We start from the raw sequence: 27736 nt of genomic DNA on the forward strand, positions 1-27736 counted from the left end.
AATTAACTCAAGATATGGCAAAAAGATGCTTATAAGATTAATGATATGCATATGATAAAAACTCAAGCTCTTGCCAAAATTTTTAAATTTTCTTTGTTTTCTTTAATATCTAAGAGAAAAAGTTTTTTTTGAATACTATTTTAAGTTTGATTTATTATCTTTCTGGTTTCTCTTAATTTTCTTCTAATATCAACAAGATGATAAAATACCAATTCTCCAAAATTATATATATAGAAAGGCATTTCTCTCTCTCTCTCTTTATATATATATATATATATATATATATATATATATATATAATTATGTAAATTTTTCTAATTTATACAATTCAATACTCCTTCTACTAATATACTATTGCGCTTAGTGCCTTTGTTCTTTTAAGGAATGATAAGAGATAGGGGTACATAAAATATCTATTATTGTATATAATAGTAAAAGCTTTATTGTATTTGCTTTTGTGAAAACATAATGCTTAGGACTGTTTTGAAATGAAATATTGACCTTTTTTTTAATCTTATTTAAATAAATCATTGAACTCTAAAGGTCTTAGGAAGTACAAGTGATGAGCAATATTTTGAACCCATGCTTTTAACTTTTCTATGAGCTAATAAACTTCTTCACTATGCTTAATTGATTGATTCTAGCTATTTTAATCCAAACTTTATTAATTGAATTTTAGTGGAAAAATCTCCTTAATTTCATCATTTTGACCATTCTAACCTTTATTTATTAGTTCTGTAATATTTGTTTCGGATGTTAGACTTTTGAGGAGATTTCTATTTCAATAGATAGTTGATTCATAGAGCTTTAATTTGCTATATCATTTGTAAATTTTGGATTTCAAGCTTTGAAATTATAAGCATTTAAAGTTGATGATGAATTGTTATTAAAAATTGATCACTATTAGCAGCATAAAGTGACAACTTTAGAGTGAATTAAGCAAAATATGGTGAAAGTGTTCATTATTTCTACTCAAAATGAACACTACAAAGCCTTTGTTCAAAAGTAAGAATGAATGTGTTCACTATGTATACGTATAGTGAACACTTCAGAGCCTATTCCTAGGAGAAGAGATGCACGTGAACACTTTGAACACTTACAGTGAACACAACGCAAGTCTGTTGCCAAAAAAAGAGCAGCGTCTAACTCCTTTGAACATTGAGAGTGCACATGTGCACCAATATGAGCTGAAAGTTACCACTTTCTACACATAAAGTGTTCACTACAGAGAGCTATAACTTGAAGGGAGTTGCGCGTGTTCACTTTGTATACTTATAGTGAACATGTGCATGCTAAATTTTGGAAACACACCACATAGTGATCACTTTCTCCACTAATAGTGATTACTTCAGCCAAAGAATGATATAGAAAGCCTTTTGCATGATTACTCTATGCACTCATAGTAATTACGCAAAAAAGGCGAAAAAATCATAAATACGAACTCAGCTCAGAGATTTGGGATCCTTTTGTCATTTTTCATTTTTGAACTTTTAGAGAGTTAGAGAGAGAGCTTTAAGGATGATTTTCCAAGGATCAATCATAGGATTTTCATTTTTTCTATCTTTCTTTTTTAATTTTCTTTGTATTTTCCATTATGTCTATCTTTGCAATTTTGAATTCTATCCTCATAGAAGGCTAAATCTTCTTTCAACTTAGGATATTCATCATTCAATGTATGAATTTTGAGGTTTGGTTCTTAATTAGATTGAATTTCAGTTTGTGTTCTTCTCCTACCTTCACAATTTTGGTTTATTTCATTTTCTCTCAAACATTGATTAATACTTGATGAAGTTATTCTGATTAGAATATAAATCTTTGTTCCAAAATTGAATCATATCATATTTAGATTGATTAATTTGAATTGAAATAGGTTTAATTATAAGCTAATCTCATATTTAGAATTTAGTTTAATTCTGAATTAAAAACTTGAAAATCTTCTTGTGTTTGAATCAAAGTTAACAAAATATAACTGAATTTGAAATATTCCTTGTGAATTTATGATGAATCCTGGTTGATGTGAATTAATTTTTTAAGTTGATCCTTAATCTGTTCTAGCTTTAATTTTATTTCTTTTTTTTTTTGTTCTTGTTTTCAATTTGAATTCTAGATTCTTGTTGATGAATATCCCCCCTCCCCAACCTTGGTTATCCTATTGTGTTCATGAAATCTAGAGTAATTTCTTAGAAAACGATCTAAGTTGCACCTACCACTACATTCTTTTGTTCAAAACCTAGTTTATTTGAGTGCATTGCAACAGTGTACATCAAATTTAAATAATGCTTAGGACTGCTTTGAAATGAAATATTAATTTTTTTATCTTATTTAAATAAATTATTGAACTCTAAAGGTCTTAGGAAGTACATGTCTTTAGACTATAAATTTGTCTTTCTTTAAAATAATTTTGTATCATCACACTACTAAAATTTAAGGTTCTCATTTTTTATTGTAAGATAAATTATAAATTTTTATGCATCTTTTTAATTTTTATATTTAAAGGCTATATGTTAAAAATAAATATAAATTATTAATCTAATTCTTTATTAATAATTTCATATAAAATATAATTTTTATCAATTCAATATTAAATTATAATTATATATTATTTTTATTATTTTTCAAAATTTATAAAACTTAAACAGTTATAAGAATAAAACTAAAAGATCTTTATTTTTATATATCTTCAAATATATATTACATTAATTTTAATGTATATAATAAATATAAAATAAACTTTTAGTAATAAAATTTTATAATCATAATTTATATAATAAAATTTTTTAATTTAATGACTAATTTTAAAATAACATTTTTTAATAAAAATATATTAATCAATGTGACAATGAGTGTAACTCACTCTATCAACAACTTTATATATAAATATTGTTAGCATTATTTATTAGAGGTAATTAATAATAGTAAGATTTTATTAATAAAAAGTGTATTTATGACATTTGCATAACTTTAATATAGTAAATATATAATTTTTTAAATATAAAAATTATTAAACTCAAAATAATTTAATTCTTAATAATCTAATTATTGAAGTAATATTTCAATAAATTAATTTTAAAATCAAAAGAAATAAAAGTTTTAAATATTCAATGTTTTCATATTATAATTTATATTGTTACTTCACATAAAAGTAATATATTATTGTTATATTTTATAATATTTATTATAAGCTACAATAATTTTTTTCACGATTTATTTTTGTTTGATAAACATAAATATTTGTGTATTACAACTTAAAATTTTGACCTCGGCCCGACCCAAAAGAAAACGGCCCATCAACATCGGTTCAAGAAAAAAAAAACAAACGGTTCGGTTTAGGCGAACCGGGAAAAAGCGGCACGAGAAAAAGGAACTCTTGCAATTACAGTAGCTTCTTCTAGACCCACTTGAATCTGGTGTGGTTTCTCCGTTACTGTGTCGATGGAGGAGCTGAAATCTGCTATGGACGAGCACATGGAGCTTATGGCGGATCTAGTTCAGAAGTTATCTTCTGAGCTTCGTGCTGTCCTTCGCCCCGCTTACGATAACTTCATGGGGTTTTTCCACGCCATTGATTGGAAGGTACCAATTCAATTTTGCAACCCCTTCTTTTGTTTTCTATTTATTTTTAGTTTTTGATAAGTGGGGTGTTTTCAATAATCATTTTTTTTTTATTGGGTATGTGAGAAACTAAGTTGTGTCTAGTTTGATGCGTAAAGAATGGTTTCAAGTTTTTATTTTCTTGTTGAAATTTATGTTTAGTGTGATGTTAAATGCTTGTTTGTGCTGTTTATGACGCTTTTTTTTGTCGGATCTCGTTTTGTGGTGTTGGAGGTTGGAACAGAGAAGTATCGGTTGCAGGCGGTGCTGTATTATTTCATTATATAATCTTTGAAATTTAATTTTAAATTTTGTTTTTGGTGATATTTGAATAGTGCAATGAGTATTGGTGAAGAGAAGGTGATTGGATGAATTAGCAGTGATGCTCTCTTGCTTTTGAATGCTGATGTTGTAATGGGCTTTTACCAGGAGAATGTTGCACATAGGAAACCTATGGATCTATCATGCTATCAAAGGTTTCAAGCAATATTAAAACATATCAATGGAAGTAAATTCATATTTGTTCTTGGCAAGACATGAATAACTTGAGATTTTCAATCTATGTGCTATGTATCTTAGTTCAGAATGCATATAATATTTGGGTAGATAATATGGTTTTCTGAAACATGTTTTTCTGTGTTTTCTATTCTCGTATTATTCAATCTTTATCATTTTTAGTTGTCTGAATTTCTTGTGATTTTTGGCATCCTTTGGGTTTACTAATACTATGATGCCTTGATTCTTTGTTTCAGGAACCTTGGCTGATTGGATTGTTGACATTCCATGTTGTTTTGCTGCTTGTAGCTATCTTCTCTCGGAAGAATACTAACTTTCAAATGTTCCTGTTCCTTTTGACATGTATGTGGCATTCCTTATTTTTTTTATGGAATGGATTTTTCATCAACTACATAGGCTTAATTAAAACTTTATTACTTCTGATGTAGCTAGCTTCCTTCCTGTTTAAATTTGTTACTTTCCCTCATGACAATATAAGTTAGCACCATGCCTTTGTTCTTTTGCCTTGGGTGAAAGGCAGGGCTAAAATAATATGAAATTGAGAGGACTGCTATCCTATATGCTGTTTGGCTTTGGTCTTTTTGCATGTAAATCAGTTTTTCTTATTGTGATTTTATACTTTGCGCATATATTCTTTCATATTTTAGATTGAAAATCCAGTCATTTTTAGCACCTTGAAACTATATATTCTTTTGAATTATGAAGAACTTAGATAATTGCAAAAATCTCAGTATTATTTATGTCAAGATTTCTTTCTAAGACCCATTTTGGACAAGCAATAAATACTTATGAAAGACAAAATTACAGAAGTAAAATGAATTAAATCCCTCCTAATGTTAATATCAACTTATGGTCTTCTTCTACCTTTTTAGAAGTCTTTTTGTTTAACTTCTCCAAAACTTACGATGCATAAATTAATTTAAATTTATGAAAGGAGTTTTATTCATAATATCTCTTTATTTTCTTCTTCTATAAGTACTTATATAGAAGTTCATGTTGAATTGAGCCTAAGTGAGAGATTTCATGATGGATTATCTTAGCCACAGATCAGGCAGTGGCAAAACCAAATGTCCTTTTATGGGACCATAGGTGGAGTTGTCTAGCAATTCTCTGGAATTGAAATTAATTGCACAGGTTATCTATTTTAGGTAAAAACTTAAGGTCAAGAAGTTATATGCCAAATGTTGAAGATTCATGAAGATTGTGTCTGAGTCATTAAATTTTGATGGAAACAGTACACTTTTCTGTGACTAGTTTTTCATCAATGCTTTCCACTTTTATCGAGTTATGTAACTTCTAATTTTTATTTCATGTGAATTGTTTATAGTACCTGTTCATTTTTCATTTACATGTTTTGACTGTTATAAATATTTTCCATCTCCTTGTATGCTTGCAGTATTACTGATATTTTTTTGTTCTATTCTCTTTATGAAATCTCCTCTTTATTCTCACAATAGAACACTATCGGTTTGCATCATTTGATCAATGTAGCCGGTCTTATTTAATGAGAAACAGCTGGGCAGTTTTTTTTTGGTTAAACAATTCTTGTAACTAGTCTTAGCCACAAGTTGTTTTGATGCAGTGGTTGGTGTATATCTTGCTGAGAGTCTGAACAGATATATGGGGAAAAACTGGAAAAGCTTCTCTGGTCAAAACTATTTTGATCCAAGTGGACTATTTATGTCAGTTCTTTGGTCTGGACCTCTTCTTGTCATTGCTATAATAATCTTGGTTAGTATTTTCCTTCACATAACCATTTTAGTGCTGATCATCTTTCCATATTGACTTTAAGTATCTTTGTCTTTCTCTGCAGATCAATACACTATTCTCCTTATGTTACTTGATTGTTAGGTGGAAAAGAGCTGAACTGAGACATCGTGCAAGAGCTGCTCGTAATAAGCAGGACTAGTTGTGTCAATGGTGATGTATTCATATGGTCATGCAAATGATTCTTTCTTCTTAAAAAAAATATTATTCAGTAGTTATTATTATCCAGTTGCGTTTATGTATACTATTAACAGGGGATTTTCCCCCTTTTTAGCTTGTATGGATCACTTTATTTTATTTTATTACTTTTTCAAAATTAATGATGACGTGTACCAAGAGCTCAGCGGCAAGGCGATTGTAACATGAGAGAAGTAACTTGATATTTTGCTTTAGTAGTTTACGTGTACTTGGGTTCTTAGTTCAAATTGATCACAAATTTAGTGCTCATAGTTTTTGTAACTGGTTACATTAAATTTCTCATTATAAAATTTTATTCAATGAACAATGAAAATATAATAAAAGGTGCTTTATTATTGTTTTTGTTAAATTTAAATATTGTGTATTTTTCTTTTATTAATTTATATAAATTAGTGATATTTGACATTTTTATTAATTATTAGATGAACTTTTGAGGTGATAAATTTAATTTAATAATCAAATAATTAAGAAGATTAACAATAATTTAGATTAAAGACATTAAAAATGTATATAGACTAAGGTGTGAATATCAAAATTGTAATTAAGGGTTTGTTTTTTGAACTCTATAGTTCATGTGCGATTATAAATGATTTTTTTTTTCAACTAAAATTATTTTTTTAAAATCAATTTTTTATACGAGACTCAAGTTAATGTAGTATGTTCATTTGAAAATAGAGCACAAGTCCCTTAAGAATAGTGCGATTTATAGCAGGAGACAAGCTCAAATCTTTTTATTTTTTTTATCTTAAACTTTTAAAGACATATGATCGAATACCAAGAGAAGACTTTAGAAAAGAAAGAAGTATGTGTAGCATATATTCGGTTTATACAAAACATATATGAGGAGGTAACTACATGTGTGAGAAACTCTAAAGGCATAACTAAGAACTTCTCAATTGGAATAGGTTTACATTAAGGCTTTATTTTAAGCCCTTACTTGTTTAGTCTAGTTTTAGATGTGATTACAAATGACATATAAAATATAATCCCTCAATGCATGCTCTTGCAAACGATATAGTATTAGTTGAGGATTCGAAAAAAGTTAATGTTAAACTTGGGTTATGGAGGGAGATTTTAGAATCTAAAGGTTTTCACTTGAGTAGAACTAAGACAAAGTATATGCATCATAAGTTTAGCAAAAAAAATAAGATGAGGATTATTGTTGAAAGTTAAAATTAGGGATGATGTTATACTACAACTTTCTAGTTTTAGGTACTTGTGATCATTCGTACAAAATGATGGAGAAATTAATGAAAATATTACTCACAAAATACAAGCTGAGAAGTTAAAGTGAAGAAAAACATCAAGAGTTATTTGTGATTTTAAAGTACCTATCAAGCTGAAAGGTGTAACATCCCTGCTTTTGTAATAATTAAAATTTCATTATATGATAAATATGCATGTAAAGGCATGTTGAGAGAATTTTTAAAGTGTTGAGATGTAAGGCTCTCGCTGTAGCGAGAGTGAGGCAGTGAAAATAGAACATTATGGAGCGATCTCGCTGTAGTAAGAATAGTTTCGCTGTAGTGAGAGATCTTTGCTGTAGCGAAAAGTGCAGAAAATAAAATGCAATTTTGTCTGATATTTTCGCTGTGATGAGAGAGAGTCTAGTTGTAGCGAGAATGGACTCATTGTAGTGAGAAGTATTACAAGTAATCTCTCGCTGTAGCAAAAGTATCGCGATTCTGAAGTTATTTAAGAGTTCATGCATAGAAAACTCATTTCTTAATCTATTTCACGTTCTCCCTTCATTTCTCTGAAATCTCTCTATATTTTCTCAAATAAAACCTCTTCAAATACCGATTATTTCTCTAATGCATTCGTTCTAAGCAAATCTAAGTAAGTTTTTATGAGTTTAATCATTTTTTGTCGTTCATTTTCTTTAAATCTCATTCTAAAGGAATAAATTAATGTTATCTAGGTAAAAGTGCTATTTTAGGACGTTCTTCATCATCAAATATCGTTTAGATCCTTATTATAAGGTAAATGGAGCTCTATTCTATCATTGTGTGATGTTAGTCATATGTTGAGTCCATCAGATCATGTTTATGTATCGATTTTAATGATGTATGTCTAAGTAATGAGTATTAATGAAGAAAGATTGTCAATATGTATATGTTTGATGATTTGATTGACTGATTTTTTATCATATAAATATAAAATATATGATGAGAAAGCACTAGTTTAGTAATATTTAATGAATGTACTGAATGTAATGTGAGCTTACTGTTGAGACATGTCTGAAATTGATGAATATGTCATTGGTGATTTGTTGAATGAAGTGATTATTGAGATCATGAGTCAATGATGAACAATGTGAAAATAGTCTGAAAGTGCTATTAAGCATGATCTTTAGGAAATGATTGAGAAACTTGAATAGTTTGGTGTAAATACTACTTATAGTTTTTGCTTCTCAATGTTATTCTAACTCCAAATATCTTCTCGTCTCCAGATTGATTTCAGAAGTCCTTCCTATTACCTCTTTTTGTTCTTTTGTCTGGCTTAGTTGATGTCAATTTTAAAATTACAATTTATAGATTATGATCAGTTCTACCTGCATTTTTTTGTTTTGTCCAAGCTGGTGTGCAAGTTGCAGATCCAGCAGGTCTTCAAAGGGCAAATTCAGTGGAAATTGCTCCATCAGGGTAAAAATATTTTTATGAAAAATAATAAAAATCTGTCCGAAATTACCATTTGTTGTAAAAACATTGTACACCTCAATAATTACCATTTCAGGTTAGATCAATATAATCAATATAAAATAAATATAAAAAAAAATTATAAACCTCAGTAAAAACATTGTACACTTTCACTTTTGTTGGTAAAATTTTTATACTACTTATTTTTCTATGAAAAATGTTAATGTTAGTTAAATCTTAAGCAATTAAGGCTTTGTTAAATTAATTATTTAGTTCGTAATATTTTTTTAATTGAATTCGTGTTTTAAATATACTTTTTAAAATTAAATTTTTTTATTAATTTAAATCTATATTGTACGTGAATGTACTACCTAATATCCTATTGTATGTCTTATTAAAACTTTATTATATCATTAACAAAAAAACTTTTATAATTATGTTTTATGACTAAATTTTTTATTAATATGAATCCATATAATTAAAACTAAATATTTAAAGTAATATTTTTTAAAATATAATTATTATATTAAAGATACAAATATATAAAAATATTATTGAATACGAATGCGGCACATGACCTCACACTTATTTCCTAACTATACTTTTGCTAAGGGGCTCGTGATTGCATATCATTTGTATTGCATGAGCTAACCGACAACTATTTACATGATTGAGTAAGACCTCGAGAACTGCTAGGGGCATCGAATGACTGTAATCACAGTGCACTTAAGGTGTGGATTTGGGAATGGAAGTGTCAATGAGAGTATGTAAATGTCAATGACGAATGAGATATGTAATGTGTGGTAATGTGATATAAAATGCTATCTAATGGTATAATCATGATGTTGTTATGAAAATATTATGATGCCTGTGTATTGTATTGTAAAATGGGATAGATGCTCACCCTTACACCATCCTAGGTAGTAAAGATGACAACCCATCCCATGCGAATTGATGTCATAGATATTTTTGCCAATAGTAGATGAAATTATGTTTTTAGTGAATATAGACGTGTAGTACATGTATATTTTAGGGTACATTTTGAAGAAAATAAGGAGTATATGATGACTCATATTTAGTACTCACATTTATAGTTTTATTGCATTTTCTAAAATACTTTTTCCTTCTTTATTTATTTCATTTAACATGTTTTTGAATTTTTTACATTAAATTGAAATTTTTATAAATACTTGTTATCTTTACTTTATATTTCATATTCTTCTCTATTCAGACCTTTATCCACTATTTCGGCCATAACTTTTTTTGTAGATTTTCTTTTTGGCTGATTCTTTTTGCAATAGATTCCTGATTTCTTGGGCTTTAATTTGGACATATGGATCATGTTGTTTGGAGTTTGGAGCTATTTTTATTAATTTTTGAAGTTCAGACTTAAAACATACCTTTTATATTTTAGGTTTTTATTTAGGGCTTTTATTATAATTACTTGCGGGCAGCCTTAGCCCATTTATTTTTAGTCTCATTTAAGACCAATATATATAGGGGTCAAGAGGTTTACTTTGCACCCTCTCTTTTCATAATTTTCAATTTTGTAAAACTTTTTTCTGCTTTTGAAAAGAACCATTTTTCGTTACCGTTACTTGTCTCCTTTCCAGATTCTGCACAATTCAATTTCTGATTTCACTGTGACTTTTAATTTGATTTTGCTCGTATTCCGATTCATGACTACATGGTTGCATTCCTGAATCATCTCATCTTGAGCGTGGATTGCAAGATCGATTGATTGCTTCGAGTTTATCTTTTAGCTTTCTCACAATTCTTGATCAAGATTTATGCATGCATAATTCAATTGAATTTGATTTTTATTCTTGAGTGTAAGATTAAACAATTGATTAATTGATTTCTTTTGCATTCAAGGTTTAGGCAAATTCAGTATAGCAATCCTATTTCATGTTTGTGATTTTCGGTTTTAATCCTAGTTCTGTTCTATTTTTATTTGCCTTCGTTCTTTTAATTGCCATTCGTTCTTTTAATTCACATTCGTTCTTCCTCATTTTCATTGTCATTTTAATTCACTTTCTAGGTTTAATTCATTTTCGTTTTCATTTGATTCGCTTTTTGGGTTTAATTCGTTTATTTAATTCAATTTCAATTTAATTTGTTCTACTGTATTTTCCAAGTTTAATTCAATTCTCTATTGTCAATTTAAATTTCTGTTTAAATTCTTAAAAATTATAAAACCCTCAATCTAACCACTGTTACATGTTTAAAATTGGGAACAAAATGGATTTATGTCCTTGTGAGATTACCTAGGTTTGCTCCCTATATTGCAAAATTATTTAAGGAATCTAGTTTTTTTTTAAACCATTATGACATGGTTTTCAATATACATTAGAAGTAGTATATAATTATGCAGTTCCTTTTAATTTTCCAACCGGTGGTCAAATTCATCAAACTCTCAATTTTTATCTATATCAGGAAATGGAAAGGCCTTCCAGAATCATGAATAATGTATTTACTTATCATGATCATGATTTGCTAAGAAGACCTAATAGCTATACATTTGAAAGATTTCCTAGTATAGAATTAGTGGCGGACTCTAGTGACGCCTATCTTGGAAAGGATGATGAATTAACCGCTAAGGACTTGACAGAAATTGAGGGCTGACATGATATAGATGATTAGTTCTAGTTCCTCAGTATGTGGAAAGGAGTACGGACTGCTATAAACTTTGATTTATTTTGGATAATGATATGTAAATATTAATTTGTAATATATATCATGCAGTAAATTTTCTCAGAATGATTATATATATATATATATATATATATATATATATTAATTGTTATGAAAGAGTTTATTTTTGTAAATTTGAGTAATTGTTCCAAAAAAGTTGGTTATTTTTCTAAGATTTTATAAAAATAAATATAATTAAAATGGAGAAATTTAGGGTGTTACAATAATGGTATCAGATCAGTTCATCCAGACCAGACTGGGGTGTGGGACTAGTTCACTTGTGTTTTGCACTCATAGGTTTTTGTCTTACTAGAATGTGAAGTGAATGTTTGATAATATGATTTGCTGAATAACCATTATGTGATTAGTTTAATCTAAGTATATTCGTTTACACATGAATGATAGGCTGATAAGTTATTTGATTTCTTTCAGGATTAGAGATATGGCTGGTAGAGGTAGACTTGCTGGTGCAACAAACGAGCTCCTAGCCCGCATGACTCAAGTTATAGAGACTATGGCACAAAATCAGGGTGCTGAACTAGCAGAATATTGAGGGCTTTTCTCATTCACCAAGCATAACCCTCCAAAGTTCAAAGGAAAATTTGATCCAAAAGGAGCCCAAAGATGGATAGTGGACATGGAAAAGATTTTTAATGCTATAGGCTGTCACGAGGAGCACAAAGTGGTTTATGCCACCTACATGTTAGCTAGAGAAGTAGAGGACTGGTGGAAGTTTGCCAGTCAGACTCTGCCACAGGAAGATGGATATATTTCTTGGGAAGCATTCAAGGCAAGCTTTCTAGGAAATTATTTTTTCAGGTATTTGAAGAAACAGAAAGTAAGAGAATTCCTTGAACTAAAACAAGAAAATATGTCTATAGGGGAATACATCGCCAAATTCATAAGCTTATGAAATATTGGCCTCACTTTCAACATGAAAATGGAGACAAGGATTTATGTGCCTAGTTTGAGCATGGGCTGAGGCCTGACATTCAGGTAGCAGTTAGTGTATTTCAACTGACTGATTTACCAACTTTAGCTAGCAAGTGAAGAATTTTTTAGGCAAATTCTAAAGGAAAGACGGTGGATACAAGAGTTAGAGGGTCGGTGAGACAAGACCTAAGGCTTCCAAGGTTCCAAAGGGGACCTTATCCTAGAGTTAGTCAATTTCAATCAAGAGAGTCTGTTTCTTGTGGAAGTAGCAGTGGTGGTTCTAATGCCCTAAGGGATCCAATTAAATGTTTTAGATGTGGAGGACCCCATATTGTAAGAAATTATCCGCAACCACCGTCTGCTTGTAGTATTTGTGAAAGGATGGGACATTCTGCAAATACTCGTTGGTTTGCTCCTCAGAGAAATGAAAGTGCCAATGGAAGTAACAAACCTTTATCCAGAGGAAGTAGTGAATTCAAACCAACTACACAAGGCAAAGTATTTGCTATGAGTGGGGCTGAAGCAACAAAATCAGATGAATTGATCAGAGGTAAATGTGTAATAAATGAAAGGCTTTTGGATGTCTTGTTTAATTCTGGTGCTACACATTCATTTATTTCTATGGATTATATGAAATATCTTGGTTTGGCTGTATCTTCTATGCCGTATAATGTTGTAGTATCTACTCATATGGACAAGTTTGTTATGACTTCATCTATATGCTTGGGTTGTACAATAATGATTCATGGTAGGACTTTTAAAGTAGATCTAATTTGTTTACCATTATCTCAATTGGATGTCGTTTTGGGAATAGATTGGTCGTTGTCCAACCATGTTCTATTAGACTGTAAGGAGAAAGTTTTGATCTTCAGTGATGGTATCTCGAAAAACCCTAAGCTCTTGAGTATGAGTGATCAGAGTAATGTGACCAATGCAAAATCTTTTATGGTATTGTTCTCATTAGAGGTTGAGAAGAGTGTAAAGAAGGAAAATATTCCAGTAGTGCAAGAATTCCCAAAAGTTTTTCCAGATGATATAGTTAAATTACCACTGGAAAGGGAAATTGAATTTGCAATTGATCTCATTCCGAGGGCCAATCCAATTTCTATAGCATCGTATAGAATGTCACCTGTAGAATTAGCTGAAGTAAAGAAGCAGTTAGAGGAATTATTGCAGAAATAATTTGTAAGACTGAATGTATTACCATAGGGAGCACCAGTACTCCTAGTAAAGAAAAAAGGATGGGAGTATGAGGATGTGCATAGATTATCGTCAACTGAATAAGGTGACGATTAAAAACAAATATCTTCTATCCTAGATTGATGACTTAATGGATCATTTACGAAGAGCTTCAGTATTTTCAAAATATGATCTATGTTCTGGTTATCATCAGATTTGAGTGAAGAATGAGGACATGCCTAAAACTACTTTTAGGACTCATTATGGTCACTACGAGTACCTAGTTATGCCCTTTGGTGTAATTAATGCTCCAGCCGTGTTCATAGAATATACAAATAGAATCTTTCACGAGTTCTTGGATAAGTTTGTAGTAGTATTTATCGATGATATTTTGATTTACTCCAAGACTCAGGAGGAACACGCTAAACATTTAAGGATTGGTCTACATATATTGAATGAAAGACAATTGTATGCCAAGTTTTCAAAATATGAAATTTGCCTTTCATAAATACAAATTTTGGGCATGTAGTGTCGAAGGAAGAAATTATGGTAGATCTAACAAAGGTGGAGGTAGTAGCTCAATAGCCAAGGCCTACTACTCCAACCGAGATTTAAAGTTTTCTAGGATTGGCCGGCTATTATAGGAAATTTATTGAAAGATTTTCTAAAATAGTATTTCCCTTAACAAAACTGACCAAAAAGGGAAAAAACTTTGAATGGACAAAAGCATGTGAGGTTAGTTTTCAAAAATTAAAGGAGAAGTTGACATCGGCTCCTGTATTGATTTTGCTCGACCCAGAACAGAAATTTGAAGTATATTATGATGCATTGGGGCAAGGTCTTGGATGTGTTTTGATGCAGAATAGAAGAGTAGTTGCTTATGCTTCGAGATAATTGTGTTTTCATGAAGTTAGCTACCTCACTCACAATCTGGAGCTAGCTGTTGTGGTATTTGCACTTAAGATATGGAGACATTATCTTTATGGCGCAAAATTTAAGGTTTTTAGTGACCATAAGAGTTTAAAGTACTTATTTAATCAGAAGGAGTTAAATATGCGACAACAAAGGTGCATAGAATTTCTAAAGGACTATAATTTTACATTGTCTTATCACTCAAGAAAGGCAAATGTAGTTGCAAATGCACTAAGTAGAAAGTCTCTACACATCGCAGCTATGATAGTAAAAGAAAGAGAGTTAATTGAAAAGTTTTGAGATTTAAATTTGGAAGTGGAATTGAGACCTAATAGTCTTTACCTCGAAACTTTAAAGATCAATGATAACCTCCTAACTCAAATCCAAATTGCATAGCAGAATGATACATTTTTGCAAGAAATGATAAGATAGAAAAATGAAAGAAAGAGTTTAGAATTCTATTGTGATGCAAATGAATTGATCAAATTCAGGGATCGAGTATGTATTCCTCAAAATGAATAGTGATATCAAAGTTAAATTAGGTAATTATATTATATTTAGATTTTAGTGAGTTATTCATCTAAGTTTTACATCAACAAACTTAAAAAAAAAAGAGGTAAAAATATTATTAAAAAAATTATTTTATGTTTACTCACCATAATATGTTATTTGATAAAAAAATTATAAAAAAATAAAATTATATTAAGTGTTCATTAATATATATAAAAGATGTAAACTATAATTTTTGTTTGTGTTTTTTTTTTCTTTCATTTTCTTCTTTTCACTTGAGTGCGTCTAATAGGGAGTGAGCAAAAAATTCAAATTTAGAAATCCATCGATAACTTAACTTAACTAAATTTAAAAATCCAGATTTTTAATGAAACGAGATATCCAATCCATGGTAAAAAAAAGGATCCACATATATTTTTATCTAATTTATCAAAACTAGATTTAATTTATGAAAATTGATTTTTTTTTTCTTTTTTTTCTTCTAAATCTGATTTAATGGGCAACGATGAAAACACAAAAGTAACTATTTTTACAAAACGACAGAACTTGAAACTTGTTGTTTAGGTATTATTTTTGCTGGTGCTCTCGCTTTTATTTTATGACATAGACAAGACTTTGATTAAATTAATTTATGAGTTTTTCGGGCATTCTATAACTATTATTAAATATACAAACTTTAAGCAACTAGTCTTGTTAATTTAAATTTTAAGCGGTAAGTTTATTTTAATGTCTTTTTTGTATTTTTATTCTATTTTTTAAAAATATTATTAACTTTATTATTTCTATTAGCTAAAATAAGAATCAATCTGGTAGGAACCACTGCCATAATAAATAAGTAGTCTTTGATTTAGATAACCTTTTAAAGTTGTGTTCGAGATTAAAAGAAATAAATTAAAGTTACTTTTTTTAAAATGTATTATTAACTAAAGTTAAATTTATATTATTAATTTTTATTTTTATAGATTTTAATTTAAATTTTCATCATTAACTCCATTTATTAAAAATAAGTTAAAAATAATAATAAATATTTTATAAACTTTTATAAAATATAATATAATTAATAAATATTATTAAAATCTTCTTAAAACATATTAATAATATAACTGTGCATACAACAAATTAGTTTTATCTTAAAAACTAAATTCACAAATATATTGAAAATTAATATTATTTTAAAAATTAAATTTAAAATTAAATTTAAAACTAATTTAATGTAAAACTAAATTTAAAACTAGTTTTAACAAAAATTAATTTTTAAATTAATTTTAAATTAAATTCAAATTTTAAAATTACTTTTAAATTGATTAAATAAAATAAAATAAAACAGTTTAAAATTTACTTTGTATAATTAGTTTGTGTAGTAGATAAATGATAAAAAGTAGAATATATGTAAATATTTATTAGTTTAATATAATATAAATATAAAAAATTATATTATTAATAAATTAAAATATAGATAAATATAATTTTATATTAGTTATTATAAAATTTAAATATTTTTAATATAATAATTTAATTAGAATATAAAAATATTTATAGTATATTTTTATTAGATTTAAAATCAGTTTTAAATTAAATTTAAATTTAAATTAATTTTAAAAAATTAAAATAAATTAATTCAAAATTTAATTCATATATTTAGATTTTAAATAAATTTAAATTTATTATTTCAAAATACAATCCATGCACACTCTTAACGCACAGGACTTGCGCCCTCCCACTAACTTTAAGGGCAAAGAATGTAGTGAATCAATCTTCCATATTCAATAATAAAATAATTAATAATAATATTTGTAAAAGATTTTTTTATTGAAACCATCCGCATACATAATAAAAGATCACTAGTTAAGTTAAAATATCTTTATGTCAATTAGTCCACGGTTCAATAATAATTTGTAAAAGAATTTAAGCATAATTATGATTTAAATATTCATCTTTTTTATTTAGATACTACTATAATTTTATATAAAATTGTTCTGCAAAGCAAATATTATTTATTGTGATTGATATTTTTATAATGACGTTAATATTTTTTTATGTAATTTATATGTTTAATGTTTTAAATCTTTTATGTATAATCTTTTAATTTGTAATATATGTAATTTATTATTTTTAAAAAAAAATTTCAGCTAATTGAGTCCATCTATTTTTAAAATTGTGTAAATTTAATTCTTTGTTGATTTTCTTCTACCAAAACTATTGAAACTCTTTTTTTTTTTTAACTTAAAATCTTAATAAGTTAAAATAGTTAAATTATTTTAAACCTTCTTTTCCTTAAAATACAGATCTAAACACCAAAATTTAGTCAAAACAAATAGAATAATATTCTCTTTTATCAAAACTAATCTCATTTTTAAAATAACTCTTCAAATCTTATAAAAAATTTTATATATATTCTTAACTTTCAAATTTTTAAAATTATTTCATATAATATTTTTATAAAATCCTTAAATATTTGGATAAATATAATAATTTAAAATTTTTTAATATAATGAAATCAACGGAGGAACCAAGTTTACATAATTTCCAAAGTAAAAATAATGAATTAGGTTGAATAAAAATAGGTGATAAAATTGTACATGGGTCAAAGGGATAAAAATATAATTAAGCTTATTATATTTATAATTTAAATTAAAATATTAAAATAATTTTATAAAATGTTCATTATTCTGTATTCAATGCACACAATTGTATTTAGAGTTGACAAAATAGGCTATTTGAACATTCAGACCAGTTCATTGCAAGTATTAGGCTTTATTGAGCAAAGTTATAAAGGCTTAAATATATTTATATTTTGCAAAAATGTTGTTTAAAATGGGTAAAATTTGATTTTTATATATATATATATATATATATATATATATATATATATATATAGGAAAAGGATCTTCTTACACAAGTGTAAATCTAAAAACTCTTACACTTAATTTGAGCTTTTCATTTAACTTAAATCTAATAACCAGTGAAGTAATAAATTATAACTCATTATATTTAAGTTAAATGAAAGACTCAGATTAGATGTAAAAATTTTTAAACTTGCATCGGTGTAAGAAAATCATTCTCCATATATATATAACTCAAGCCCAAATTTTAAAACTCAAGCCTTGTATTGATATATAAATATTTATTTGAATAGAAACATAGAAATTATACTTAAAGTACTTAAACATAATTTTAGTATTTAATAAAATATTTATATTAAATTAAAATAAAATAAAATTTGGCCATGTAAAAATATTAAGAGTCTCTTTTTCATTTTTATTAATATGTGAATTTAACATATTAGTTTATTTCTTGTATTCTACATTATATATAAAAAGGAGTTTCACAAATAATTCTACCATCTGGATTCTAATATTCTCTTATGAATTTTAACTTTATCATTTGACGGTAGATGACTATATTTTTTATAATTTCATGTGAACAGTAAAAATTAATAAATTGAGACATATTTTAATTATATTAAATTAAGTTACGTAAAAAATAGTTATGTGATCAAATTTTACGTTCTATTTCCATTCTTCAATGAAAAACTAAACTCATGATTAAACAATTTTATAAAATTCTATTATTAAAATTCTTTAATGTGTATCATTAAAATAATCTATTAAAAATAAAGATAATCTATTAAAAACTAACAAAAAAAATTAAAAAAGATAGTAGAATATACCAGTGAAATTTTTTAATAGTTTTTTGTTTTTACTTTTAATATTTTAAGTGATGTATTAAAGGTATTATTAATATTTTTATTTTTAAAAAATAGGAAATCTGAATTCAGTGAAAAAAATTATTTTACTTCATTTTTAAAAGAAAAATATTAAATTCTTGCATTTGTACGTTCGAATCTCCGTTAAGATTTCCCCTTCCCCATTGCCCTGTAACTATTTTTCACAAAATTTCCGTTACATGTGTATAGATGATTGAAGCCGAAAAAATTGGGTTGGTCCGAAGGAGTGAGTTAAAAAAAAAATTGTTAAATGAGTGAATTTAAACTATATCATCAATTGAAAGAAGTTTTTTAGAGTTAAAGTTAATCAAAATTTACCTAAAGTCATCAATGTTACAAAAACAGTTGAATGGTTTCACAATTTTATCAATCGATAAATTTTTTTTAAAAAACATTAATATTAATATTATCATTAATAATTTTGCATCTCAGAATATTCAGAGAACTCATTTTTTATATTTTTTGTGTTTTTGTAGTTAATTATAATATAAGAATTGTTTAAATGAAAAAATATTTTTTTATAATTTTATTAAAAAAAATTATAACCACTTAAAAAAGTATTATTTTAATAAAATTATTAATATATATTTTTATTTTTTTATTACATTTTATAATTTTTTTAAAGACTCTATTTTCTTATTTCGTCTAGGTCCTAAAAAGGTCAAAAACTGCCCAGGATCTTCCTCACATACGGAAATCCATTCTAGCAAGAAGAAGTAGATTGAGATCCGAACAAGGGAATCTTCTCCAACTGAATAAGTGGGAGGGGCGTGGGAGTTGGAATTAGTGTTGAGATTAGGATATGGAGAGAGGTTAGGGTTGGGTAACTGAAGGGTGTGGGAGTTAGAGTTGGGGTTGGAATTACGATGTGGGGAAGGGTTGGGGTGTGGGTAGCAGAAGAATTTGCGGTCCCAATCCTGTATTTTCTGAGATGCAGCAATTTTAGCTTCTTAATAAGAATTTGATTTCTTTATGGATTTGCGTTTTATCTCTTCTGAGGGGTGCCCTCAGCAGATAGTCTAAAAGATGAAATAATTCCTCTTCTTCTTGTTCATGATCTTGGACTACTGTTATATTGTTCTCCCCATCACTATCACCATCAGTTCTTCTGGATGCCTCATCAATACCCTGAATTATAAGAAAATTGCGCATGCATCTCTTTAGTCTCGCTCTATCCTGGTCACATATGAGCTTGAGTAATTGAAAGGAAATTTGGCTCTCCAATAGGAGCAGATCTTGATGGACCCGCACCAGTTTGTTAGTGCTAACCATGGAGTTTTTTTTTGGGTTATTAGAATTCATAGATTTGTCCAATACTTGAAGTAGCAAACACCCATCCTCCGTCATTCACTCATGCCTTCGTCTTTCCAATGGAGATCCTGTGGCCATGAACCTGGTGCGTATGAGTTCCGCCCAATATCTTCAAGAAAAGTGAGGATGAAGGTGGAGGATGCGGGTTAGAGCTGGAGGTGATGGGCTTGATGCATAGAGAGATTGGGAAGAAGATATAAAATATTTTTAAAGAATATTTTTTTAATATTTATTGTAAATAATAAAATATTATAAAATAAATAACATGATATACTACGTGATAAGATTGAATTGACTTTTTATTTGACAATTTAGCACTTAATAAAAGATAATTAATAAAATTTAAATCTTAACTTTTTAATATTTTAGAGATTAAATTCTAACAAAAAATTTATAAAGATTTATCTAAATATCTAATATTTACAGGAACTAAAAATATAATTAAACTTAAAAATTAGTTGTTACAAAAATAATAAAAAAAAAAGAACTATTGACTTGTCACATCTTAAAAAAATATATAAAAAATTAGTCTAATAAAAAAATTAGACAAAAAAATGAGTTACTTATTAGGCTCTTTAACCGCCTAAATAACTTGATACAAAAACTGAAAAAAAAAAATTGTGGTCTATTGTTATAAAAACAGTAAAAAAAAATAGTCTATTACAAAGAATAGAAAAAAGAAAACAAAAAAAAAAAAATTATTCAAGTTGTTGGGCTACCCCGCAAAAGCCTATAGTCCACACAGAACTAGACTTAAATAGTAAAATTGCAAGTTTATTTTTATTTTAGACTAAATAAGTCTGATCCGTTTGAGTCATTACCTGAACCAGACTGAGATCGGACTTTTTTAACAGCTCTAATTGATTAAGAAATGTAAAATTTAGTTCTAATTAATTTTCATATAAGTTATTAATAATTAATGATATGTTTGTCTGCAGTGATTTAAGTAGGAAAAAAAGTAAAAATACTGATTTTATTAAGATTATTCTCTTTTGTTGATGTCTTGTCCTTTAGTGTCAAGAAAGAAAAGAAATAAATATAGTTCTTATTTGAAAATTTTCACTAATCAAAATTTTTTTTTGTTCATTTTATTTTATTTTGATATTAAACAATTTTATTTTATTTTTACTATTGAATGGGGGCTTAAAAGTCCAGAAAAATAAAAAAATGTAGAAACTACCTTTAAAAATTCAGACCTCTGAAGTGTCCAATCTCAAAAAAGGAATAAGATAGGAGGGAACCTCATATTCATTATTTAATTTAGCTAATCAATTGGTACATTAGTTAGCTTTTCTTAAAAAATGGTTAAACTTAAAAAACAAAAATTTTTCAACAAATTCCTAATTTGACTAACAACATAAAAAGAAGGATGATTACAACTTTGAACATTAACAACTAAAAAAAATAACCTCTTTTAAGTCACATTGAATCCAAATTAAATTGATCCGGTTGAAAATGACAAGATAGAGACCCTATAAAACATTCCAAAATTCTACAGTTAAGAAAGAACAAAAATCTAAAACCCTATAAAAGCCTCTAAAGAAAGTACTGCTGTCCTAATAATGAAATATGTAACAACAAATATGTAAAACTTAAAAAATGAAATTTTTATGATGAAAAAAGTTTTTTAATTTTTTTTAATTTGTTAAATTATTTATTATTTTTTAATATTTTGTAATAAAATAATTATAAAATTTTGAATTGACTGCACTTTTAAACTACTACATTCATACAATACAATTGATACTAACTTAGTAAAATCATGCATTTAAAATTAAAAAGCAATCAACGTTAAAGGAAATTAAAACTTACTTGAGATAGCCGTTGGCCATTGTTGCGAAACAGTAACCTTTTGCGAACAATTCAAAATCCTGTCCCCCGCTTAAACCTCTTCATCTTCGTCCTCACTCAATTATCTTCATCAAATTAACGAAAGTGCCATTCATTCAATTCAACGATGGGTTCGAAGAGCCAACCCAAGGCAGAAGAAGAGGGGAAAATTCCGGTGTTAACTGTGCTGAAGAACAACGCAATCCTGAAGAACATCTTCATCGTGAACAAGCCACAAGAAGAAAAGGAGTCACGTGATGATCACGAGGACATTCTCCTCGTCGGTCGTCATCCCGATTGCGACCTCATGCTCACGCACCCCAGCATCAGCAGATTCCACCTCCAGATTTGCTCCAAACCCGCTTCTAAAACCTTCTTCGTCCTCGATTTATCTTCCGGTAATCGCTTTTTCTTTTTTTCTTTTTAATTTTTCGGTTTCTTGAATTTTTTATGGGTAATGGCAGTGCATGGGACGTGGGTGTCTGAGAGGAAGATTGAGCCTATGGTGAACGTGGAGATGAAGGAAGGTGACACGCTCAGGATTGGGGTTTCGAGTAGGGTTTATCGTCTGCATTGGATTCCGATTAGTCGTGCCTATGATTTGGAAAACCCCTTCTTATCACAATTGGATGTCGTTGTGGAAGAAGAAGAAGAAGAAGAAGGAGGAGGCAAGGTACGGAATCAGTACAGATTTAGAAATTGGAATGCCAACAAGGTTTTTGTGATTCTTTTTTTGTTTTAATTTCTTTTTGAATTGTTTTATTTTATTTATTATTTTGGAGTTCGAGTGATTAAATAGGATGGGAAATTTATTTATGGAAGCAAGAATGACATTTCAAATAGTAGTGTATCTATATTTGTAACACGGACGAAATCTCGTGATTATGTCCAGCTGCATCTTATAAATTTTTTGCATTTTTTTCTTCCGAACTTTCGTATATCAGTAAAAATGAGAGTATTACAAAAATTAAATAAGATAAATTATCTATCTATGTATATGTATACAACATAATATTTCTAACCTGTGCAATTTAATGTGATAATACTATTAAATGCTAAAATTTTTAATAAAAAATTATTATACTTAACTTCTCATGTACAATTTTGCATAGGTTAGAAAAAAGGACTCGTGTTTACCTATAAAACATCAGTTTCTCTTTCACTTCAAGACTTGTGTTATGTAATAATTTTATACTAATTTTATATGTTTTATTATAGTCGTGTCTTATATTATTTTAAATTTGTGGTTTACATGTATTCCTATTTCAGTGTTTTTCTGTAACTAATGCTTCAATTGATAGAGTCATGCTGAGCTTTGTTTGATCCATGTACAAGCAAGCACCCTTGGTGGGATAAGGGTTGTTTTGCTGTTTTCTGTAAGTAGTGATTCATATGATCTTTACATTTCTGTTGTTTTGGAGCCTGCAGAACTTGAATTGCTGCCTAGCTGAAAACGAAGAAATTGAATCAGTAGATTCAATTCTTAAGGATACCAATTCCTTATCACTTGATGAGAATGTGGAAATAATTGTGAAAGAAGAGATTCCCTTGGCAGCTGGTATGCTGGAAGATATGGTTTCTTTATGTTGCGAGGAAGAAAGGAAGCGCCCATCAAAAGAGGATGATCTTTATGGAACTAAAACATCATATTTGCCTTTGATATCTGGGGTTGAAAACGAATTGTATGATTCTCCACCTTATGTTGAATCAGTTGCTGAAACATTGACAGAGAATTTGTCTGAGAATGTATATTTGCCAGCTGCGGAGGCTGTTTTGGGGACCAAAGTGCAGCAATTCCATGCTCCACCTGATACATTTGCTTCACCATTACCTTCTGGTCTAGAGAATTCATTTGAAAAACATTATTCCAGCTTGCCTATAAATACATCTCCGGCACCTCTTAATGACAAAAGTGAAGCTGAAGCTGTAATAATACCTTCTACTAAAGAATTTGAATCTGAATGTACACTCAGAGATGATGGGAGTGTTACAGATGCTTTTACTGCTGGAGCTGGAATTTTCAATTCTGAGAACAGCCTGAACAGGCTTCTGCCTGCTGAGGAAGCTATGTCTGGCACCAAATTTCAACAAATTAAAGTTCTTGAGGAAGTTGAATTGAATTCTTCATCCGATGGAGAAAAACAATACACATGGTCACCACCACAGCTGCTGAATGATCAATTTTGTCATGATCAAGGGAACTCACTCGATGAAACAGCTCAAGATATTCAAAATAAGCAGACAGGTAGCATCTCTCCCAAATCATGTCAGTTAGAGTCGGTCAATTTGTCAATGCCCAAGGAAGCAGTTTTGAATTTTACAAATGAGAACCAGACCCTGCAGCCTGATATGGAAACCCTTGAAAGCAGTGTGAAAGCAATGAAGAAAAATTCAACAACTCGTAATATTTGGTCAAGAAGAGGTAAAGCTACTAGTGCTCCTCAGGTTCGAACTAGCAAGAGTATACTTAATAAGAGAACAGCCAATGTTGACACTGAGGTTGCAACGAGCAATGAGAAGGGTAATATAAGTACAACAATACTGAAGAATCTCTCCTCTGTTCTGGATAGAGAAGTAGAAGTAGAAGAAGTAGAAGAAGAAGAAATCTTCACTCCAGACAAAGAGAACTTCAGTCCAAATGCCCTTCAGTTGCGATTTTTGAAGAAGGGTGAGCTAGAAGAAATTAAACATCCCAAGTCACAAAGGTCACACAATTCAAAGGATGAATTTAATCTTCACATCCATCCAACTGAAAGCATTGGCGCCACTTTATGCAAAAAGAACCAGAGGGAGATCATAAATAAAAATATGTCAAAGAATCTTTTCTCAGTTTTGGATGGGGAAGAAGATGAACGGGTAGAAGTCTATACTCCAGATAAGGAAAACTTCAGCCCGAATTTCCTTCAATTGCGGCTTCTGAAAAAGAAGGGTGAGGTAGAAGAAATTAAATGTTCCGAGTATCCATGGCCTCAAAATTCAAAGGATAATTTTTCTTGCAACATGTATCCAGCTGAAAACACGAGCCCCACCTCAAACAAAGAGAATCAGATTCCAAAAGGAGCGCAATATCAAAAGTTGCAAAGAAAGCCTTTCAGCGGCCATATCAAGTTGGGACAGGAGCAAGATGTTATGACATTTACGGACAGAGTGAAAAGGGTACCCTTCCAATCACTAAAGAACCCAGGAGATGAGAGAAAATCAGGCACTTTGTGTCCTGTTTCTGCTGCAAAAAGCTTTGATTTGAGTGATTGTGGACAAATTTTAGACCAGCATATTAACCCTTCTGTAAGTCGACAGAGAAAAATAACATGCATTCATGTTTATTGTGAATGTTTTAAAGACTTTGTTTAGTGTATGCTAATACCAGTTTCATTTGCAGGATATTAATGGGAAGAAAAAGAAGAGCTGGAAGATGGTTGTGGATACTACCTCTCTTCTGAACAAGGAATCTAGGAAAGCTCTGCAGCTTTTACAGGGTCTAAAGGGAACGCGGTTAATTATTCCGAGATTGGGTAAAGTTTTTAAAATATTATTTCCTTTATGTTTATTTGAAATGAAATGGTGTTGTTTCTCATTTATACGGTCATCACTTTGCAATGTCAGTCATAAGGGAACTGAACAGTATGAAGCGGCAGTTCACAATTTTCAGAAGAATTTCAGAGGCTTCTTTGGCATTAGAATGGATTGAAGAATGTATGGTGAAGACAAACTGGTGGATTCGTATCCATAGCTCCGTGGAGGAAGGAGGGTTGATTGCTCCAACCCCACCAGCTTTCCCTCAGACTCAGTTTAGTGAAGAGAGGACTTTTCTTGGTGGGAGTGGGAGTGAGAGGGAGAGTGGGAGTTCGCAGCCTCTTTCATCCCATAAGTTCATGGATATTGCTTCACCAACACTTGAAGATCACATCCTTGACTTTGCTCTCCTATATAAAAGAAAGCATCATGATGGCCAACTTGCCCTGCTTAGTGAGGATGTCACTTTGAAAATCAAATGCATGGCAGAGGTATTTTTTATCTTTCAAAACAATAACTCTAGTCATAATGCTATATCTCATGTTCTCAACTCCAGAGATTAAACTCTGTGTTTGCTTCAGGGATTGCTATGTGAGCCAGTGCAGGAGTTTCGTGAGAGTCTAGTGAATCCATTCTCGGAGAGGTTCTTGTGGACCAACAGCTCTCCTCGAGGACACACTTGGTCTTGCCAAGATGATGTAGTTTTGAGGGAGAAATATTGTCCTTTGCCTTTGAGGAAGTCATCAAAGGGACCTGCAAGCGGTTTGAAGCTCATTCTGCTTCACAATTCTCAATATGGGCACTGAGCCATTGACAGTTTTGTTTGATCAGCACTCTCATTTGCTCTGTTCAAATTTTCTGTGCCTCATTTTATCCAGCTTGTAGCGATGTCACCCACAACTATCGTTGAGAGAAGAAACGACACTAACATATTTTTTAACAAATGTGTTAAAAAAATTTATAATTTTTAAGTAATTTTAGCCAAAAGTGATGATAAAAAGAATGTGTTTCAGCTTGATGAAGTAGCATGCCTAAATTGTAATTCCTAGAGCTTATCAGTAGTTTTGGTAACTTCGGAGAAATTGAAGACGTGAGAGATTCGCTGTCGAAGCCCTTCTAGCCAACCTGATTGGGTCGACCATTTGTTGGTTCATATATCATTGCACGACTTGAAATCATTTTTCCGACATCTTTCTTAGGTAATCAATGAAACCTGTTAGTAGACATAATTCCAAGCGATTTACTTCTCCTAATCCGTAGTTTGTTTCACAAGAACTTTTAGATGTTTTTATTGATTGCCAATATAAATTCTTTTATAAAGTTTTACGATGATAGGAGTTAGAGTCCTTGCCCTAATATCATTGTAAATACTAACTCAAACAAGGTCAAGTCTTGGCTGGTTTACTCTAGGAAAAAGAAAGTTGTTAATAATGACAGTTAGCAGTTAAAAGTTATTTTTCTATTTCAAGCCCCAACTATAAATAGTAGCTGGGAGAGTTAGGATCTTTTTGAAAGTTAGTTTCTAAATTGGGCAAAGAAAATTCTCTTAGGAGCATTGCTTTGGGGTACATGATTGTACATTGAAAATTAATCAATTCAATAAAGATTGTCTTTTCTTCCTTCTTTTCTTGTGAACATAACACTAGTATGACCTGCCAGATAGCGTTGGGAAAGAAACAAAGAAGTGTGGACCAGCAAGAATTTCAAGATGATGAAGTGTGGTGCAAATGAAGGTCATCGTAGTGACGTTTTTTAGGAAAGAATGAATTCCTTGGAGGAAAGATTAGACGTTTTCATGGAGATGATGACTGGGAGGGTGGGAAGCCTTAAAGATTTGGTATGAGACTTCATTATCAAACACGATGACCTTTTGGGTCGAAATTCAAGTCAAAACAATTCTGGCGCTGATGAACAAGAAGCATCGCATAACACAGATGCAGACGCGTTGGCTGAGTTTCGCCTAATGGCAAAGAAGGTGGAACTGCCTTCATTCAATGGGATTGACCCAAGGGGATAGATCACGAGGGCTGAAACCTGGTTTCAGACTTGGCTTGATTCTAAGGCTATTCCCAATTGGAAATTCTTCAAGAACGTGCTACAATTGCGTTTTAGAGGGGGGCGTTTGGATGATCTCTTTGAAGAACTCGTTGACTTGAAGCAGAAAGGGTCCGTAGAAGAATACATCGAAGATTTTGAGTCTCTTACAGCCTAGATGGGACGCTTACCTGAGTATCAGTTTGTGGGATTTTTTATGAAAGGACTGAAGGAGCAGCCAAGGAATTGGTCCCTATGGGTGCATTGGGCTGAATTCTGGTATAACACCTTCCATATTGCCACAACTACTACTTCATTTGAAATTGTTTATAGCAGACCTTCTCCAAGACTTACCGGGTTCCTTCTTCGAGAAACCAAGGTA

General features: G+C 29.7%; 3 protein-coding genes across 3 annotated transcripts; all 3 read left to right on the forward strand.

The window, feature by feature from the left end:
- The first annotated feature begins 3403 nt into the window (after nucleotides 1-3403).
- LOC113859011 (transmembrane protein 18) lies at nucleotides 3404-6235 on the forward strand. Its single transcript, XM_027491828.1, has 4 exons — nucleotides 3404-3573; nucleotides 4344-4449; nucleotides 5690-5838; nucleotides 5921-6235. The coding sequence occupies exons 1-4, from the start codon at nucleotides 3433-3435 to the stop codon at nucleotides 6014-6016; spliced, it is 492 nt and encodes a 163-aa protein (XP_027347629.1). The 5' UTR covers nucleotides 3404-3432; the 3' UTR covers nucleotides 6017-6235.
- A 5807-nt stretch (nucleotides 6236-12042) lies between these two features.
- Nucleotides 12043-13520, forward strand: LOC113859544. Its single transcript, XM_027492288.1, has 2 exons — nucleotides 12043-12195; nucleotides 12468-13520. The coding sequence occupies exons 1-2, from the start codon at nucleotides 12043-12045 to the stop codon at nucleotides 13518-13520; spliced, it is 1206 nt and encodes a 401-aa protein (XP_027348089.1).
- Nucleotides 13521-14690: 1170 nt separating this feature from the next.
- On the forward strand, nucleotides 14691-26126 carry LOC113859545 (FHA domain-containing protein PS1). Its single transcript, XM_027492289.1, has 8 exons — nucleotides 14691-14722; nucleotides 21949-22205; nucleotides 22272-22480; nucleotides 23109-23183; nucleotides 23236-25092; nucleotides 25187-25319; nucleotides 25411-25811; nucleotides 25902-26126. Exons 1-8 carry the CDS (start codon nucleotides 14691-14693, stop codon nucleotides 26124-26126), a joined length of 3189 nt encoding a protein of 1062 aa, XP_027348090.1.
- Nucleotides 26127-27736: the final 1610 nt, after the last annotated feature.

Source organism: Abrus precatorius, unplaced genomic scaffold, assembly GCF_003935025.1.
Source record: "Abrus precatorius isolate BTA unplaced genomic scaffold, Abrus_2018 Scaffold2, whole genome shotgun sequence".
Classification (NCBI taxonomy): domain Eukaryota; kingdom Viridiplantae; phylum Streptophyta; class Magnoliopsida; order Fabales; family Fabaceae; genus Abrus; species Abrus precatorius.